This window comes from Piliocolobus tephrosceles, chromosome 5 (assembly GCF_002776525.5).
Source record: "Piliocolobus tephrosceles isolate RC106 chromosome 5, ASM277652v3, whole genome shotgun sequence".
NCBI lineage: Eukaryota > Metazoa > Chordata > Mammalia > Primates > Cercopithecidae > Piliocolobus > Piliocolobus tephrosceles.
The window spans coordinates 124,489,894-124,506,159 of NC_045438.1; the positions used below are offsets into that span (position 1 = coordinate 124,489,894).

The following is a 16,266-nucleotide window of genomic DNA, read 5'->3' on the forward strand; positions in this document are numbered from 1 at the left end:
GAAACACCCACACAAAACACACACACACATACACACACACACGAAGTTGAATCCACACTTGTTTATTGCAACCCCATTTGTAACTTTGCAAAACTAATAAGCACAACAGCAATTACTGCTAGAATACAGATTTCAATGGGCAGGGCATTTTGTTAATTTTGTACCCTAAACGCCCAAAACAATGCCTAGCACATACTAGGCTCTGAATATGTGTTTAATGCCGAATGAATTAAAAACCTACTATGTGCCAGGCGCTGTGCTAGATCGACTTCTGCCAACGACCCAATCGATTACTTCCACACCGGCGGCAGAGCCGCCCCCTGAGTCCTCCTACAGCCAGGGGCCGCTGTAGGAAACGCCTGGCTTCCTTCCCTCGTCACTCTTTGACCCCGGAAAGTCACTGCCCGGAGCTAAGATGGCAGCGTCCGTGGCAGCTGCAGCCCGGCGGCTGCGGCGGGCCATTCGAAGGTCGCCCGCATGGCTGGGCCCCAGCCATCGGCCGCTCTCATCCGAGCCCCCTGCAGCCAAGGCCTCGGCCGTGAGGGCCGCCTTTCTGAACTTCTTTCGGGACCGCCATGGCCACCGGCTGGTGCCCTCCGCCTCCGTGCGGCCCCGCGGCGACCCCAGTTTGCTTTTTGTCAACGCCGGCATGAACCAGGTGAGGGCCGAACCATACTGATAGGGAGCGGAGTTTGTGAGTTTTCCGGTGAGAACGACGCTGCAGGATTGGGCAAAAGAAGCGAGAGGCGGAGTTCGTAGCTTTTGGGGAAAGAGGGCGGTGCTTGGTTGGGTAAAGTGATGGGGTTACGGCGCTCAGAGTATAGGGAGGGCTTGTGGAGGGCTTGAACTGGGAACTTCTGAATTGGAATTGAGTATTGGGTCCAGAAATGGCTGGAGTGGAATCCCGTGGGGGCAGACTGGTGGGGTAAATCCCGTTTCATTTATTCGCTCTTTTTTTTGTTGTTGTTGTTGTTGTTGAGACGGAGTCTTGCTTTGTCGCCAGGGCTGGAGTGCAGTGGCCGGATCTCAGCTCACTGCAAGCTCCGCCTCCCGGGTTTACGCCATTCTCCTGCCTCAGCCTCCCGAGTAGCTGGGACTACAGGCGCCCGCCACCTCGCCCGGCTAGTTTTTTGTATTTTTAGTAGAGACGGGGTTTCATCGTGTTAGCCAGGATGGTCTCGATCTCCTGACCTCGTGATCCGCCCGTCTCAGCCTCCCAAAGTGCTGGGATTACAGGCTTGAGCCACCGCGCCCGGCTACTATTCGCTCTTTAAATAAAGATAACGCTTTCATTAAATATTTACTGATCACCTGTTGGGTGCTGAGTACTATTCTCTAAGCTTTTGATTTTTATCAGCCACTTACCTTTTCTAGACTTCATTGTCCTCATCTGTAAAATAGGGGCGGCGTAAGTTAACCTTAGAGGCCGTCTGGGATCCCTACTAAATAAGTCTTAGTTTTGTACCCTGAAGTTATTGGGTGTAGTTGAAGAAGCCGAGACGGAGGATGCCACATTTCAGTGCCCTGTTTCCAGCTCCCAACACATTCCTCCTTTTACCTTGCCCATGTTACTAGCAGAGGGTCTCCGGTTCATGATTTATTTACCTCTTCTGTGCTCCCCACATACCAGAGATGGCTGTCTCCAGGCTCCCAGGTTGTCCTCCTAGACCAAGATTACAGTGCACTCTCAGGGGCACCATCAGCCTTCGGTCTGAACAGCCATCCCTATCCCCACTCCCCACATTTCCCTTCTACTGAGAAACTGGGATATCCCTCTCCTCCTCCCCACCATGTGCTTCCAGTTCAAGCCAATCTTTCTGGGCACCGTGGATCCACGAAGCGAAATGGCAGGCTTCCGACGTGTGGCCAACAGCCAGAAATGTGTGAGAGCTGGAGGACGCCATAACGACCTGGAAGATGTGGGTCGAGACCTTTCCCATCATACCTTCTTTGAAATGCTTGGCAATTGGGCCTTTGGGGGTGAATATTTTAAGGTGAGTCTCTAGGGAGCATTGATCAGCCAAGAAGGGAGTCAGTTTGTCCTGTTTCCATTGTACTATCTGCTGCTTAGGCAGGGCCTAATACCAGATGTGGAGGCAAAGTGCTAGTTGAGCAGGTGTAACAGGAATTACCTCGCTTCCCTGATTGGATTGTAAGTCCCTGAAGGGCAGAGACTCTGCTTCCTGCCTAATGACTACTCAAAAATTGTTGTTTGAGTAAATGGTCAAATAACAATGCTAAGGTACTTACTAAAGTTAAAGATCACTCCAGGCTAGAGTAGGCAGCGGATTTCATGTGAAAGTGGGACTTGTTCTGGGACTTGAAAGAAGATAGGATTTAGAAGAAGGGGAAGCTTTCTGGGCAGTAAACACTCAGAGACAGTAATGGTTCATGGCTTATTCTGGGAATAAGATGGCCACAGAAATGCTTCTGTCTTAAGTGGGGAGCTAAACTCATGTGGCTTGATTACTTCAGTGGGGTCTCCATCTCACCCATCTTCCTCCTCCCACCCCATGCTGGTTTCTGCTGCAGGAGGAGGCATGTAGCATGGCCTGGGAACTGCTGACTCAGGTCTATGGGATCCCTGCAGAAAGGCTCTGGGTCTCCTACTTTGATGGTGACCCTAAGGCAGGGCTGGAGCCAGACCTGGAGACCAGGCACATTTGGCTGAGCTTAGGGTAAGTCAACCCCCTACTTATGTTCATTCCTGGAGGGCAGGAGAACTGGATAATGGAGACTACCAGCACCAATCCTCAGAGTCTCAGCATTTCATTCCAGGATACTGTGGACTTAGCCCTGTTCTTCCTCCTGCTGAGCTTCAACTTGAGGGAGGGGCTGTCACGGCAGAGAGGGTCCCAGCTTCTGGGTCTGTCTATCTCCCACCACTCACCTGCCTTTCTCCCCAGGGTGCCTGCTACTCGTGTGCTTTCCTTTGGACCACAAGAGAACTTCTGGGAGATGGGGGATACCGGCCCTTGTGGACCCTGTACTGAGATCCACTATGACCTTGCTGGTGGGGTGGGAGCCCCCCAGCTGGTAGAACTTTGGAACCTGGTCTTCATGCAACACAACAGGTAAGGGGGTGCTGAAGCAGGACGAGAATCCCTGGCTAGAAGTGGAAAAGGTGGCAATTAGAAGACTTTGATCTGTTTCATAAGAAAACAAACACGTAAATGGTGCTTACCATGTGCCAGGCACAATTCTCATCACCTTATAGATAATAACTGATTTAATTGTAGTCTTTGCCTGTGACAGCTTAAACAAGTCACTGCTGTTCTCTGTTGAACTTGATGATCAACAATTTGAGTTGAACTTGATGATCTCAGATTTTCTTCCAGCCTTGACATGTTTTTCTAGGGGCAAAGAATTCTGTCCCAAGATGGGATGTCTGCTGCCCAGGCAAGGGCCCAAGCAGGGGTGAGAGTGGAGATAGCTCTATATGAGAAAGGACGGGACCCCAAGGCCATCATCATCTGCTGTTGCAGAGTGGCAGGGGAAGATACTGATTGTCTGGTTCCTCCCATTGTCAGCCCCCTTGAGCTCCCCGCCACCCAACATTTCTCTACTCCACTTGGGCATCTCACACCTGTAATCCTGAGTGGGGCCTCACCTTGCACACCTTCCCTGGACAGAGAAGCAGATGGAAGCCTGCAGCCCTTGCCCCAGTGGCATGTGGACACAGGAATGGGCCTGGAAAGGCTGGTGGCTGTGCTGCAAGGCAAACACTCCACCTATGACACTGACCTCTTTTCCCCGCTGCTCCACGCCATACAGCAGGTGAGTGCCTCTTCCCTTCCAGAAGCCCTCCAACTTGCTCATCACAGCCCTCAGCCCCATTGCATTCCATCTTTGTTGAGAACTCAAAAGTGTTCCCAGCATCTGAGGACAATAACTGACCAAGAATTCCAAGACGTCAAGCAAGACACTGGGATTCATTACTTATTACCTGCTGTTCCTCCTAACTCCTTACCTCTTTCATTTATTCAGAAAATCCTTGTTGAATGCTTGCTTTATGTTAAGTCCTTTGTGTTTGGTACAGAAGACACAGCAGTAAGCAGGAAAGAGATCATGGAGATTATATGCTAGCATGAGAGATAGACAATAAATGTGTTAAAGAACAAAGTAATAGCTTACAGATTGAACAGGCAGTAAACATGGGTGAAAGTAACTAGGAAGAAGGAGGGATACAGAGGAATCTTAGATAAGGTACTTAGGGAAGGCTCACCAAGAAGATGACCTTTGAGCTGAGCCCCGAAGAAGGAGGAGTCAGCCACAAGAAGCTCTTTCCAGGCAGAGGGGACAGCAGGTACCAAGGACCTTGGTACTGATGGATTAGATGGGGAGGGGAAAGAGGCATCAAAGATGGCTCCCAGGCTATTGGCTTGAGCAACACAGTGAATGGCATGACTGTTTACTGCAATGAAGAAGCCTGGGGAAGAGAGAGCTTTGGAGCTAGGTGAATCAAGCTCTCTGCTTTGGAGCATTTCCATGTGTGTATAGCTTATACCCTCCCCATTGCCCCCCAAGAAAGGGCTTGACATGTGCCAGAAACAAAAAGGTGGCCAGCCAGCTAAAGAAGAATCCCATGGGATATAATAGGAACATGTGTCAGTTAGCTTTTGCTGTATAACAAACCACCCTAATGCTCTGTGGCTTAATCACCAACCATGTATTTGCCCCCGAGTCTGTGAGCTAGAGTTTAGGCTGGGCTTAGCTGGCTCATTCTTTGGTCTTGTGTGAGCTCACTCATCCATCTGTGGTCAGCTGAGAGGCAGCTCCTCCTCTGGGGCTTGGCTGGCTGTCAGTTTGGAGGCAGTAGGGGTGACTGGGCCATGTGTCTGTCATCACCTAGCTGGCTGGTCTGGGCTTGTCCACATCACAGCTCAGCAAGGTTCCAAGACAGAGAGCAGACACATAGGCTTAGAACAGTGTTGTTTCCAGTATATTCTGTGGGCCAAAGCAAGTCACAAAGCCAGCACAGATTCAGGGGATGGAGAAACAGAGTCTATCCCTTGATGGGAAACAGCTGTAAAGTCCCATTTTTAAAGTGGCATATGCATAGGAAAGGGCTATTTTTGTGAACAGTCTACCAGAGACAAGAGGGCAGAGTTCAGTCTTGTGGGCCTTGAAGTCCAAAGTGGGGCTTTGATTCTCAGAGTGGCAAGAAGGGTTCTAAGAGCTGGGCGCGGTGGTTCACGCCTGTAATCCTAGCACTTGGGGAGGCAGAGGGAGGTGGTTCGCTTGAGATCAGGAGTTGGAGACCAGCCTGGCCAACATGGCAAAACCCTGTCTACTAAAAAATAGAAAAATCAGCAAGGCGTGCTGACACATACCTGTAGTTCCGGCCACTTAGGAGCTGAGACAGGAGAATCACTTGAACCCAGGAGGTGGAGGTTGCAATAAACTGAGATCATGCTACTGCACTCCAACCTGGGCAACAGAGTGAGACTTCATCTCAAAAAGCATAAATAAATAAAAATGTACATCAGATCATGCCACTCCCCACTGAGAACCCTTTTTTTTTTTTTTTGAGACAGAGTTGCTCTGTCAACCAGGCTGGAGTGCAGTGGCATGATCTCAGCTCATTGCGACCTCTGCCTCTTGGGCTCAAGCGATTCTCATGCCTCAGCCTCTAGAGTAGCTGGGATTACAGCCACCCGCCGTCACACAAAAAATCTGTTTATTTTTAGTACAGATGGGGTTTCACCAAGTTGGCCAGGCTGGTTTGAAACTCCTGACCTTGGGTGATCACCTGCCTCAGCCTCCCAAAGTGTTGTGATTACAGGTGTGAGCCACTGCGCCCAGCATGATGTACACTTTTAAAAGCCTACTCCTGTTGCTGTGTGGAGGATGAACTGGAGGGAGATGAGAGCAGAAACTTAGGAATCAATTGGGAGGCTATTATCGATCCAGGCAAGAACCACAGGGCATGACTTCGGCTAATAGCAGTGGAAGTAGAGACAAGTAGATTGAGTTGAGAGATCTCATGGAGGTAGAAGTGAAAGGATCCACGGATGGATTACAATGGGTAGGGGAAAGAATTCAAAGATGGCTCCCAGGCAATTGATTTGAGCAACACAGTGAATGGCATGACTGTTAGATGAAGAAGTTTGGGGAAGAGAGAGGTTTGGAGCTAGGTGAATCAAGCTCCCTGCTTTGGAGCATTTCCGTGTATGTAGTTTACACTCTCTCTCCCTGCCTACCCCCACAAAAGATGGGAGAGGCAAGAACAGGTAGTGGAAAGCACCTGGAGTCCGACAGGCCCGGCTGAGATCTCAGATCTGCTCCTTGAGAGCTGGGTAGCCTTGTGTCACTGAGTTCCTCTGAGCCTCAGCTTCCTCTTCTGTAAAGCAAGGATACTAATACCTCCTGGAATGGGCTGTTTTGGGGATTAGAGGTCATGTTGTTCAAGTTCTAACCAGTTCTGATAGTAGAAATTCAGTAAATGATCACAGATATGTTCACTTGTAGCACCAAATATGAGCCCCATGAGGGCAGGGCCTGGCTCCTGCTCATCCGTGAGGCTTCTCAGCCCAGGACTGGACTGGCAAGGCCATTCTGGATGTGGTTGGCTTTAGGGCTGAGGGCAGATGCTCTAGAGGCGATAAAGAGCACCTGCCTGGGCCAGTTCAGGCAGGGCCACTGGCTGACTCTTTCTCTCCTGCTTCCCAGGGCTGCAGGGCACCCCCTTACTTGGGCCGGGTAGGGGTGGCAGACGAGGGGCGCACAGACACAGCGTACCGCGTGGTGGCTGACCACATCCGCACACTCAGTGTCTGCATCTCTGATGGCGTCTTCCCTGGGATGTCAGGTGCCCCGTGAGTCTGGAAGGGCTACAGAGAGGACAGGGGCTGCTGGGGGTCGCAGGTGGAGGAGGGAAGGAAGAGGAGAGGTGGGTCTGGTTGAGCTGTAGGAGGAATGGGGAGAGGGAGAGCTTTGGGGTGGGAGCACACACTGTGGATCTTGTCCCCATATTGCTGACCATGAGCTGCTAGGGGTTTATGTCTGGGCTCTGAACCCCTTTAGGCTGGTTCTTCGTCAGATCCTCCGTCGAGCTGTGCGTTTCTCCATGGAGATCTTAAAGGCACCACCTGGCTTCCTAGGCAGCCTGGTGCCTGTAGTGGTGGAGATATTGGTAAGGACAGAGCTTCTTCTCCACTGTGGGCCTCCCTGGGCACTTCGGGGAGCCTACCACTGAGCCTAGACAGTGCCCCCAGCCTGGGTGCCCAGAGGTCCCCACCCTAAATGTCCAGCCCAGCATCCTATCAGCAAGCTAAGAAAGCTGTCCTTGCTTACAAGAAGCAGGAAAACTTGAGGCTCCTTGTCCAAACTGCTGAGCCTTTGACCTCATGACCCCCTTCTGCCACCCTACAGGGAAACCAGTTCCCCATTTGAGTCCCTCTCCCAGCCCCTCAATGTGTCTGAGCCTCCAGGGCAGGTGTCCTCAGGGAGGCCCAGGGTGGGGAGGTGGGGGTAGGTTGGTTGCCTTTCACACCTCCTCAGCCCTCTCCACCTCCCCCAGGGAGATTCTTATCCAGAACTGCAAAGGAACTCAGCCCAGGTACTGGATGCCAGTGGGAGAGAAAGGGGTTGATGGGAGAGTTGTGGAGAGAGACCCTCCTTCCAAGGAGACCCAGCTCCACTTCTGCTCTGTCTGGTTCAGATTGCCAACCTGGTGTTAGAGGACGAGGCAGCCTTCCTGGCCTCCCTGGAGCGGGGTCGGCGGATCATTGATCGGACTCTGAGGACCCTGGGACCTTCAGATATGTTCCCTGGTCAGTGGGATACCCAGCCCATGCACAAGGGACTTGCTGAGACTCGCCAGGGTGGGCAGAGGAGGGAGCTCTGGGCCAGCCCCCTGCCTCAGGTCCACCCCCAACCTCTGCCCAATGTTCCTTTCTCCCTGGACTCTCCTTCCATACCCAGACCCCTCTGCAGCAGGAACACCACCCTGCCTCGCCGTGTGTCCACACTGCCCGGCTAGCCCTGCTTCCTGCTTTCCTAGGTTGGCTTCATGCATAGACTGAGCTTCCCTCCTCCCTTGAAATGACCTGTGCCCAGGGAGTACCCTGGACTACCCCCAGCTCTGGCCTTGAGGCATGAACCCTGAATATGACCCCTCTCCTGAGGCTACCCAGTATGGAGGGGGTATTTGTGTTTGGCATCTGGTGGCTTCTGCGTGGTTAGAAGGGCCCTGGACCTTATTTTTCTCCCCTTCTTTGTCTAATCACTCCCCTTGTCAACACTCTTTGTCTTCCTTTCTTGAAGCTGAAGTGGCCTGGTCCTTGTCACTGTCTGGAGACCTGGGGCTCCCCTTGGACATGGTAGAGCTGATGCTGGAGGAGAAAGGGGTCCAGCTGGACTCCACTGGACTGGAGCAGTTGGCCCAGGAGGAGGCCCAGGTACAAGCTGTGGCACCCCCACGCTGGGTTCTGTTGGGACACCCCTTCCCCAGCCCTGAGCTCCTGGGGGAAGAGCTGTGGATATTGAGAGAAATCAAAAGTCTGAGATAAGATCTGTCCCCTCACCTGGGAGGTTTCTAAAACCTCAGGCCACAACCTGTAGAAAGCAACACTAGCCAATGAGCTAAACACAGGAGCAGAAGCCAGCACAGCTTCCTGGAGAGGGGCCTTCCAGGGGCAGCAGTGGGCAAGAAGGCCTAATCCCGAGGATCCCACATGATGGATGGTTCACCAACTAGCCCAGGGGCTCTAGCAGCCAGCCAAGCCCTGAATTCTTATTCCAGAAGGGCTGCAGAGTCCACAGCTGTGTGACAGGAACAGGGCCCTGCGAGGCTGAAGTCCCACTTTCATTCTCCATGTACTTCCTCCGTGCCCATCCTGCAGCACCAGGCACGGCAGGCTGAGCCGGTTCAGAAGCAGGGATTGTGGCTTGATGTCCATGCACTGGGGGAGCTGCAGCGCCAAGGAGTGCCTCCAACTGACAACAGCCCCAAGTACAACTACTCCCTGCGACCCAACGGGAGTTATGGTGAGAGCCTGGACCGAGTCCTGCCACCACAAGCTTGCCTGACCATGACTGAGAAGAATGTCCAAGATAGTTGCTGCTAGCCCCTATGTATTCCCCAAGATGGCCACCAGGGGTCTCTGTGGCCCTCAGCTGGAAGTGCCCTGCGGGGTGCCTGTTAGCCCCAAGGCAGACCCACCTTCACGTCCCCAGCCCCTGCCCACCACTAATAACCATTCTGTTCCCTGGCAGAGTTCGGCACCTGTGAGGCCCAGGTGTTGCAGCTGTATACAGAGGACGGGACAGCAGTGGCCTCTGTGGGGAAAGGCCAGCGCTGTGGCCTCCTCTTGGACAGGACCAACTTCTACGCAGAACAGGGGGGCCAGGCTTCAGACCGCGGCTACCTGGTGCGGATAGGGCAAGAGGTGAGTCTCCACCACAACCCAGGCTGATTTCTGTGGGTGGCAGACCCAAGCCTGGGTGGGAGCCAAGGGGAGGGAAAGGCTACAGGCACCCTGACCCTTACCCTCCCCCAGGACGTGCTGTTCCCAGTAGCCCGGGCCCAGGTCTGTGGGGGTTTCATCCTGCATGAGGCAGTAGCCCCTGAGTGCCTGCAGATCGGGGACCAGGTGCAGCTGCATGTGGATAAGGTAAGGATCCTCCCTGACTGTTCCCAATACCCTGCAGCCCTTCACTCTCCCCACCCCCTGCCCTCACCCAGGACCGTGGGTGACAAAAGTATTTCAGGCCTGGCGTCTAGGCTGCATGGCGAAACACACGGCCACCCACCTGCTGAACTGGGCACTGCGGCAGACCCTGGGCCCTGGCACAGAGCAGCAGGGCTCCCATCTCAATCCTGAGCAGCTGCGCTTGGATGTGACCACCCAGGTGAGCCCGGCACAGAAAGACAGGCTTCATGTGAGGTGACAGGCTTAAAGAGAGACAGCCTGCTGTGAGCAGGTTGCCCTTAGAGGCCTGGGCTCTAGGCCCAGCACAGCCACCCAATCACTATGGGACCCTGGGCAAGTCCTTTCCCCTTGGGCTCCTCGTGCACCAGTGAGGAGTCAGGCTACAGAGTATCTAGGGCCTCGCTCAGCTCTGATGTGGGATTCTGAAGGCCCTCCAGCAGGGGCCCTCCCTTCACCTCCAGCCACTCCTTCCTTGTTTCTACTGTCACCCGAGACATTCTTGCTCAAACTGGGCTGCCCTCTCCCTCTGCTGCCACCCTGTCTCCCTGCCCTTCTTACACATCTGGCTCAAATCCTTTCTCCAGGAAGTACTTGCTGGCTAATCCCCATCCCACCTGCTTATTCCCTGCCCCTGCATCCCCTCATCCTGTAGTTCTCTCTTCCATTGGGCTGCCCCTTGTAAGCTCCATGTGGGTACAGCCTCCTTTTTCTGTTTCTTCAACTTTTCGTGCCTAGTGAAAGGCCTGGAGCTTCCAGTAAGCCCAACTCCCAGATAGCTTTCTAAGGAAAAGAATTGTCTGCTCAGCTAGTGTTTATTGAGCACCTATCATGTGCTAGCCACTATTCTAGAACCTGGGGATAGCTCAGTGAACATTGACCATGTTTCAGTGCATCAGTTACAGGTGTGGGGCTGACTGCATGTTTGTCTTTCCATTTCCTCCCCACCCCTCCAGACCGCATTGACCCCAGAGCAGCTCCGGGCGGTGGAGAACACTGTGCAGGAGGCCGTGCAGCAGGATAAGCCTGTGTACATGGAGGAGGTGCCCCTGGCGCTCACTGCCCATGTCCCTGGCCTGCGCTCTCTGGATGAAGTGAGTTGGGGAAGCCCTTTTGGTGGAGATCTGGGGCCTCCTTCAGGCATACCTGGAGGCTTTATCGTTCTCCTTTGGCAGTTAACGGGCCTGTCCCCTCTTGACCTCAGATTTACCCAGACCCTGTACGGGTGGTGTCAGTGGGGGTGCCCGTGGCCCATGCATTGGACCCAGCCTCCCAAGCCGCACTGCAGACCTCTGTGGAGCTATGCTGTGGGACGTGAGTCACTCCTTTGTGCTGCCTGGCCCAGGGGCCCCAGATCCTCGCCCTTCCCTTGGTCTTTGGAGCCATCAGCCCTTGATGGGAGATGCACTCTGGCCTCTCCCTTGTCTCCTGTCATGCCCCCTGACTTTCTGTTCCCTCCTTCCTCCCACAGGCACCTGTTACGTACAGGGGCTGTAGGGGACCTGGTTATCATCGGGGACCGCCAGCTTTCCAAGGGCACTACCCGCCTGCTGGCCATCACTGGGGAGCAGGCCCAGCAGGTCAGCTTGCCAGTAGGCCTGGAACTTCTGGGTTGAGTGGGTGCATGGGACACAGGCAGGTGACATGCTCGGGCTCAGGGGTGCCCAGCAGCAGAGCCAGTATTAATACTTGCACACCAATGTGGCCATATCAGCTGTTGGCAGCTGGCATGTGTTTTATTTGGTGCTGGTGCCTTGATTGGTCTTGATTGTTATCTCTTATTTGTCCCTGACCAGTAATGAGAGGCCTTGTCCTGGGGAGATGAATGTAAGCCTGGCGGCCCTGACCCTCCTGTCCCTTCCCTGCAGGCCCGAGAGCTAGGCCAGAACCTGGCCCAGGAAGTGAAAGCAGCCACTGAGCGACTGAGTCAGGGGAGCCGGGATGTGGCAGAGGCACTGAGGCTGTCCAAGGACATAGGACGACTCATTGAAGTGAGGGCCACGCCTGCTGTGGAGCTGTTCCCCACCCTCTCCTGACCCTATTCACTCCCCTATTCCTCCCTGGACCCCTCCAGACTCTCCCTAGCACTCCAGTCGGGTTGGGCTCCAGCTGGCCCAGATGTTTGTCTACAGGGTGGGTGTCTTCCCTGGCCCTGCTGGTCCCTACCTCAGAGACTATGGCTCAAGGAAGGGCAGGAGTGATGCACTGCTTCTGGCCATAGGCTGTGGACACTTCTGTGATGCCCCAGTGGCAGCGGCGGGAGCTGCTGGCCACGCTGAAGATGCTGCAGCGGCGTGCCAACACTGCCATCCGTAAGCTGCAGATGGGGCAGGTGAGAGAAGGTTTGGCTGCACCCATGTGCCCAGAGACACTCCAGCACATATACTGAGAAGTCTCAAGGGCTGGGGCATGGGGGTGAGTCAGAGGCTGTGCAAGGACATGGGGACGGGGTGGTGGCAGCTTCTTCCTTCTCCCGCCAGCTGAGAACCATCACCCAGGCCATTCCCCCACTTCTGTCTCTTTCAAACTGTGTTTCTCCCCCAGCTCCCAAGTCTGGCTCAGGCCCCCCAACCCCGGAAGCCTGCTGACTTGATTAGTGCCATTCAGCCCTGATTACACCTCCACTGTGGATCCCCTTTCTCCCGCCCACTCCTGGTCCATCTGTGCTCTGACCTTCCTCCTTTCACCTTCAGCGACCTATTTGTAGGGGCCTGAAGCTATGATGAAAGGAAAGTGGTGAGGGAGGTGAGGAAGGACACATGTGGGACCCAAAAAGGAGGCCACCCTAGGCAGAGTCCCTGCCCCCTCTGCCTAGAGCTGATGACCTTTGGGGTGGGTGGGAGAATCAGGGTATTGCTTAGCTGGGTCTCAGTTCAGAGGTGGGGGCTAATTGGAAACCTGCCTCTCAGCCTGACCCCTCTGCTCATCCTTCCTGCCCCATAGGCTGCAAAGAAAACTCAGGAGCTGCTGGAGCGGCACTCGAAGGGGCCTCTGATTGTGGACACAGTCTCTGCTGAGTCTCTCTCAGTGCGTGCTGGCCAAGCGGGGCTGCCCCAGGGTCTGAGAAGGGCAAAGTCCCGACCAGGAAGTAGCTAGGGGTCTGGGAAGCTATGGGCTCACCATCTGTCTTTCATGGTCCAGGTGCTGGTGAAGGTGGTACGGCAGCTGTGTGAGCAGGCCCCCAGCACATCTGTGCTCCTACTCAGCCCCCAGTCTATGGGGAAGGTGCTGTGTGCCTGTCAGGTGGCCCAGGTGAGGGAAGTGGGAGAGCAGCCCATCACCCCCGTTAATACCCATCCTGGTCCAGCTGTCTGATTCTACACCTTTAATTCTTCCCAGACAAAGGGGCCAAGGCTGGGTGGAGGTATCTATGAGAATACTCCAGGACAGGGATAGGGGAATCTCCTTGTTCCTAAAAACAGCCCCTCCCCACTCCAGAAAGCACCAGAGATTCCTTAATTACCAACCCCTCCCAGGCCTCACATCCCTTGTAAACAAGTAGCAGATGTTCACATTCATAAACCTCCCCACACACATTTCCAGCCCAAACCTTCTCCAGCTTGTCACCCGACTGCCCCACCATGTACCCAACTGGGAAGGGGGCGCTGATCACCTTCAACTCCACTCTTGAGGGTACCTTGGGTGGATGCTGGCAGGGAGGGCCACTCTGCATCGCTTCCCCTTCTGATTCTGTTCCTAGGGTGCCATGCCCACCTTCACAGCAGACGCCTGGGCACTGGCAGTGTGCAGCCACATGGGGGGCAAGGCCTGGGGCTCACGAGTGGTGGCCCAAGGCACCGGAAGCACTACTGACCTGGAAGCCGCCCTCAGTACAGCCCGAGCCTATGCCCTCAGCCAGCTCTGACCCAGGCCTGCCCGGGGACCCACGTGGACTAAAGGCAATGCCAGGAGCCCTGAAGGAGCCAGCAGAACCTTCCCACTGGCTGAAGCGAGGACTAGAGGCTGGAGGCCAAGCAGCTGGGCCAAAGAGGATCACCTGGGCCAGGTCCTACATGACACAAGGAGACATGGGCTAGGGAAGGCAGAAGTGGGCCCAAAGACACACACCCCTTGGTGAATGAGAAGACATGGGCAATTATGGCTGTGACTGCACATTAGAAATTATTTCACTGGCCAGGCATGGTGGTTCACGCCTGTAATCCCAGCACTTTGGGAGGCCGAGGCAGGATCATGAGGTCAAGAGATCAAAACCATCCTGGCTAACACAGTGAAACCCCATCTCTGCTAAAAATACAAAAAATTAATCAGGCGTGGTGGCACACGCCTGTAGTCCCAGCTACTTGGGAGGCTGAAGCAGAAGAATCGCTTGAACCTGGGAGGTGGAGGTTGCAGTGGGCCGAGATTGCACCACTGCACTCCAACCTGGGTGACAGAATGAGACTCTGTCTCAAATAAGTAAATAATTTCACAGAGGACAGGAAGCTCCAGAGGTACTGTTACTTTAAAAAAGAGTAGTTTTGCCCCTCCCAGCAACCTGGTATGGGTGCCCTAACACCAGTCTGAACTCACACTGTCTGAAAGGTCACCCAAGATCCAAATCAGGCCATCTTCATTGCCATGAGTGTTCAGACAGGCTCTGTGTGCCAGGCAACAGTGGGCACTGACGAAGGGCTCCCTGGCTACTGGGACGACACGGAACCATCCTATGAAAATCATTTCAGCAGTGGAGACCTTTGCTATCACTTCTTTCATTAGCAATGACCTCTAAATTAAATTGGGCCCTGCTGGTTTGTTGATGAATTGAGCAACTGAGAACGTGGCGGGCACCAAACACGATTCCTTCCTTCATGGAGCCTGCTTCTTGTGGAGGAAACAGGCAGTAAAGCAAAAGAAGAGGGTCAGGCTTGGTGGCTCAAGCCTATAATCCTGGCATTTTACGAGGCTGAGGTTGGAGGATTGCTTGAGGCCAGAAGTGCAAGACCAGCCTGCGCAAACACAGCAAGACCCTGTCTACAAAAAAAAAAAAAGTGATCTTCCTGCCTCAGGCTCCCAAGTAGCTGAGACTACCCACGCTTTGGTCCCAGCTACTTGGGAGGCTGAGGTGGGAAAATCACGCTAGCCCAGGAATTCAAGGCCACAGTGAGCTATAATTGCACCACTGCACTCCAGGCAACAGAGTGAGGCCCTGTCAAAAAAACAAGGGAGAGTCAGATGGTGATGAGGTCTGGGGGGAAAAATAGATAATGGGGATTAGGAGTGTGGATGGTGGTAGTCCCTCACCGAGAGGTAGCATGTGAGCAGGCAGCCGGGAGGTGAAGGTGTGACCCATGCGGAAATCTGAGGGAAAAGCATTCCAGGCTGAGGGAACAGCCAGTGCAGATGCCGTGAGGTGGGGGTGAGGTGGCCAGTGCCACTGAGCAGTCAGCTGGGATGGGGGCAGGTGATGAGGTTGGAGAGCAGGATCAGACGAACAGTACACTTCTTAAAACAAGTTGTACAGCACCTGCCTCAAGCCTGAGCTGAAGCTGAAAATTGACACCTCAAAGCAGGAGGAAGCCAAGAGAGGGAGGAAAGCCCTCCTTCCCTACCAGAATGAGTCCACCTCAGGCAGCCAGATGTTGGACCTCTGCCTATGTTCCTAGATCTCTGTTGCTAGATGAAGGAAAGGGTCTCAGGGGACCCATGTTCAAATCAAGGGCTCCCTGGGGACCAAGTTCTGTCTAGTAAAAATTCTAGCAGCGTGGGCCTGCCTGGCATCATTTTCTGCACAGTTTCTCATTCTAATTAAGGCACAGATGATTTGCTGTTGAGGCACTGGTGAGGGCTTGAACGGACCCAATCCCTGGTGCCTGGCCCCTCTCTGCTTGCAAAGCTTTGCCTCAGCATCCTGGCCACTGGAGCAGTAGCCACTGTTCAGCAGTGCTCACCACAGGCCCTGGTCCAAGTTCCTCCGCGGGCGCCAAGATGAGTTGTGGCACCCCTGATTTATTGATGAGTTAACAGAGCGAGATGTACATCCAGGGTAACCAACTAGTAGTCCTGGGCACAGCTGAAATTAAAGCTACTCTTTGAAACCCCCACCACCCTGGCTGCCTCTCCCTCCCTGAAGGCCAATTTCTTTTTTTACTAACCGTCCCTCTGAAGTCTGTCCCTCTTACCCTCCAGGAGATCAGGGGCCCCAGCCACGTCTTGTGGTGCCAGGGCTGGAAGGGTGTTTGGCACAGGGCATGGGCTGTGTGAAGGAGCGCTGTGTTGGCCTGGAACCTTCCTGCGTCTGGTGCCAGACTTTCAGCTGGGGAAAAGGTGGAAGGTGCCCTCCCGCAGGGCCTAAGGTCAACAGGAGACCTCTAGGGGAGTTCAGTGACTTATACAGGTGCCCTGGAGAAGGTCCGTCCACCCTCCTCATCTTCCACAGACGCTTTTCCTGGAGCAGCTCCCTATCCATGGCCACACAAAAGCTACCAAGAGAGCACAAGCACTCCAGATCCGCAGCCTGCCCGACCTCCGCCTCCCGCAGAAAGCCCACCCGTTCGTAGACACATCCCACGGGAGCACAGGGCATAGCGCAAGACCACGGTCCCACTACCCCCAAAGCGGCCGCTTCCACGGAACCGTCCGAAGGGCTGGCCTCGCCACCCTGCGCGCGAGTGAG

At 54.3% G+C, this 16,266-nt stretch overlaps 1 protein-coding gene across 6 annotated transcripts; it reads left to right on the top strand.

Moving 5' to 3' along the window:
• The first annotated feature begins 381 nt into the window (after positions 1-381).
• AARS2 (alanyl-tRNA synthetase 2, mitochondrial) lies at positions 382-15,357 on the top strand. 6 transcript variants are annotated; one of them, XM_023212936.1, is made up of 22 exons: positions 382-658; positions 1,803-1,994; positions 2,533-2,678; positions 2,907-3,074; positions 3,633-3,777; positions 6,673-6,818; positions 7,027-7,135; positions 7,523-7,561; positions 7,664-7,775; positions 8,269-8,402; positions 8,847-8,991; positions 9,220-9,392; positions 9,504-9,617; positions 9,715-9,855; positions 10,610-10,747; positions 10,858-10,967; positions 11,125-11,233; positions 11,522-11,644; positions 11,875-11,985; positions 12,597-12,680; positions 12,795-12,905; positions 13,354-15,357. In XM_023212936.1, the coding sequence occupies exons 1-22, from the start codon at positions 416-418 to the stop codon at positions 13,516-13,518; spliced, it is 2,958 nt and encodes a 985-aa protein (XP_023068704.1). In that variant the 5' UTR covers positions 382-415; the 3' UTR covers positions 13,519-15,357. The 6 variants fall into 6 exon arrangements, 5 of the variants coding, with proteins under 5 accessions (XP_023068704.1, XP_023068700.1, XP_023068705.1 ...); XM_023212932.1 differs by having other exon boundaries at positions 3,531-3,777; positions 13,354-14,624; XR_002731750.1 differs by lacking the exon at positions 10,858-10,967 and having other exon boundaries at positions 3,531-3,777; positions 13,354-14,624.
• The last annotated feature ends 909 nt before the right edge of the window (positions 15,358-16,266 follow it).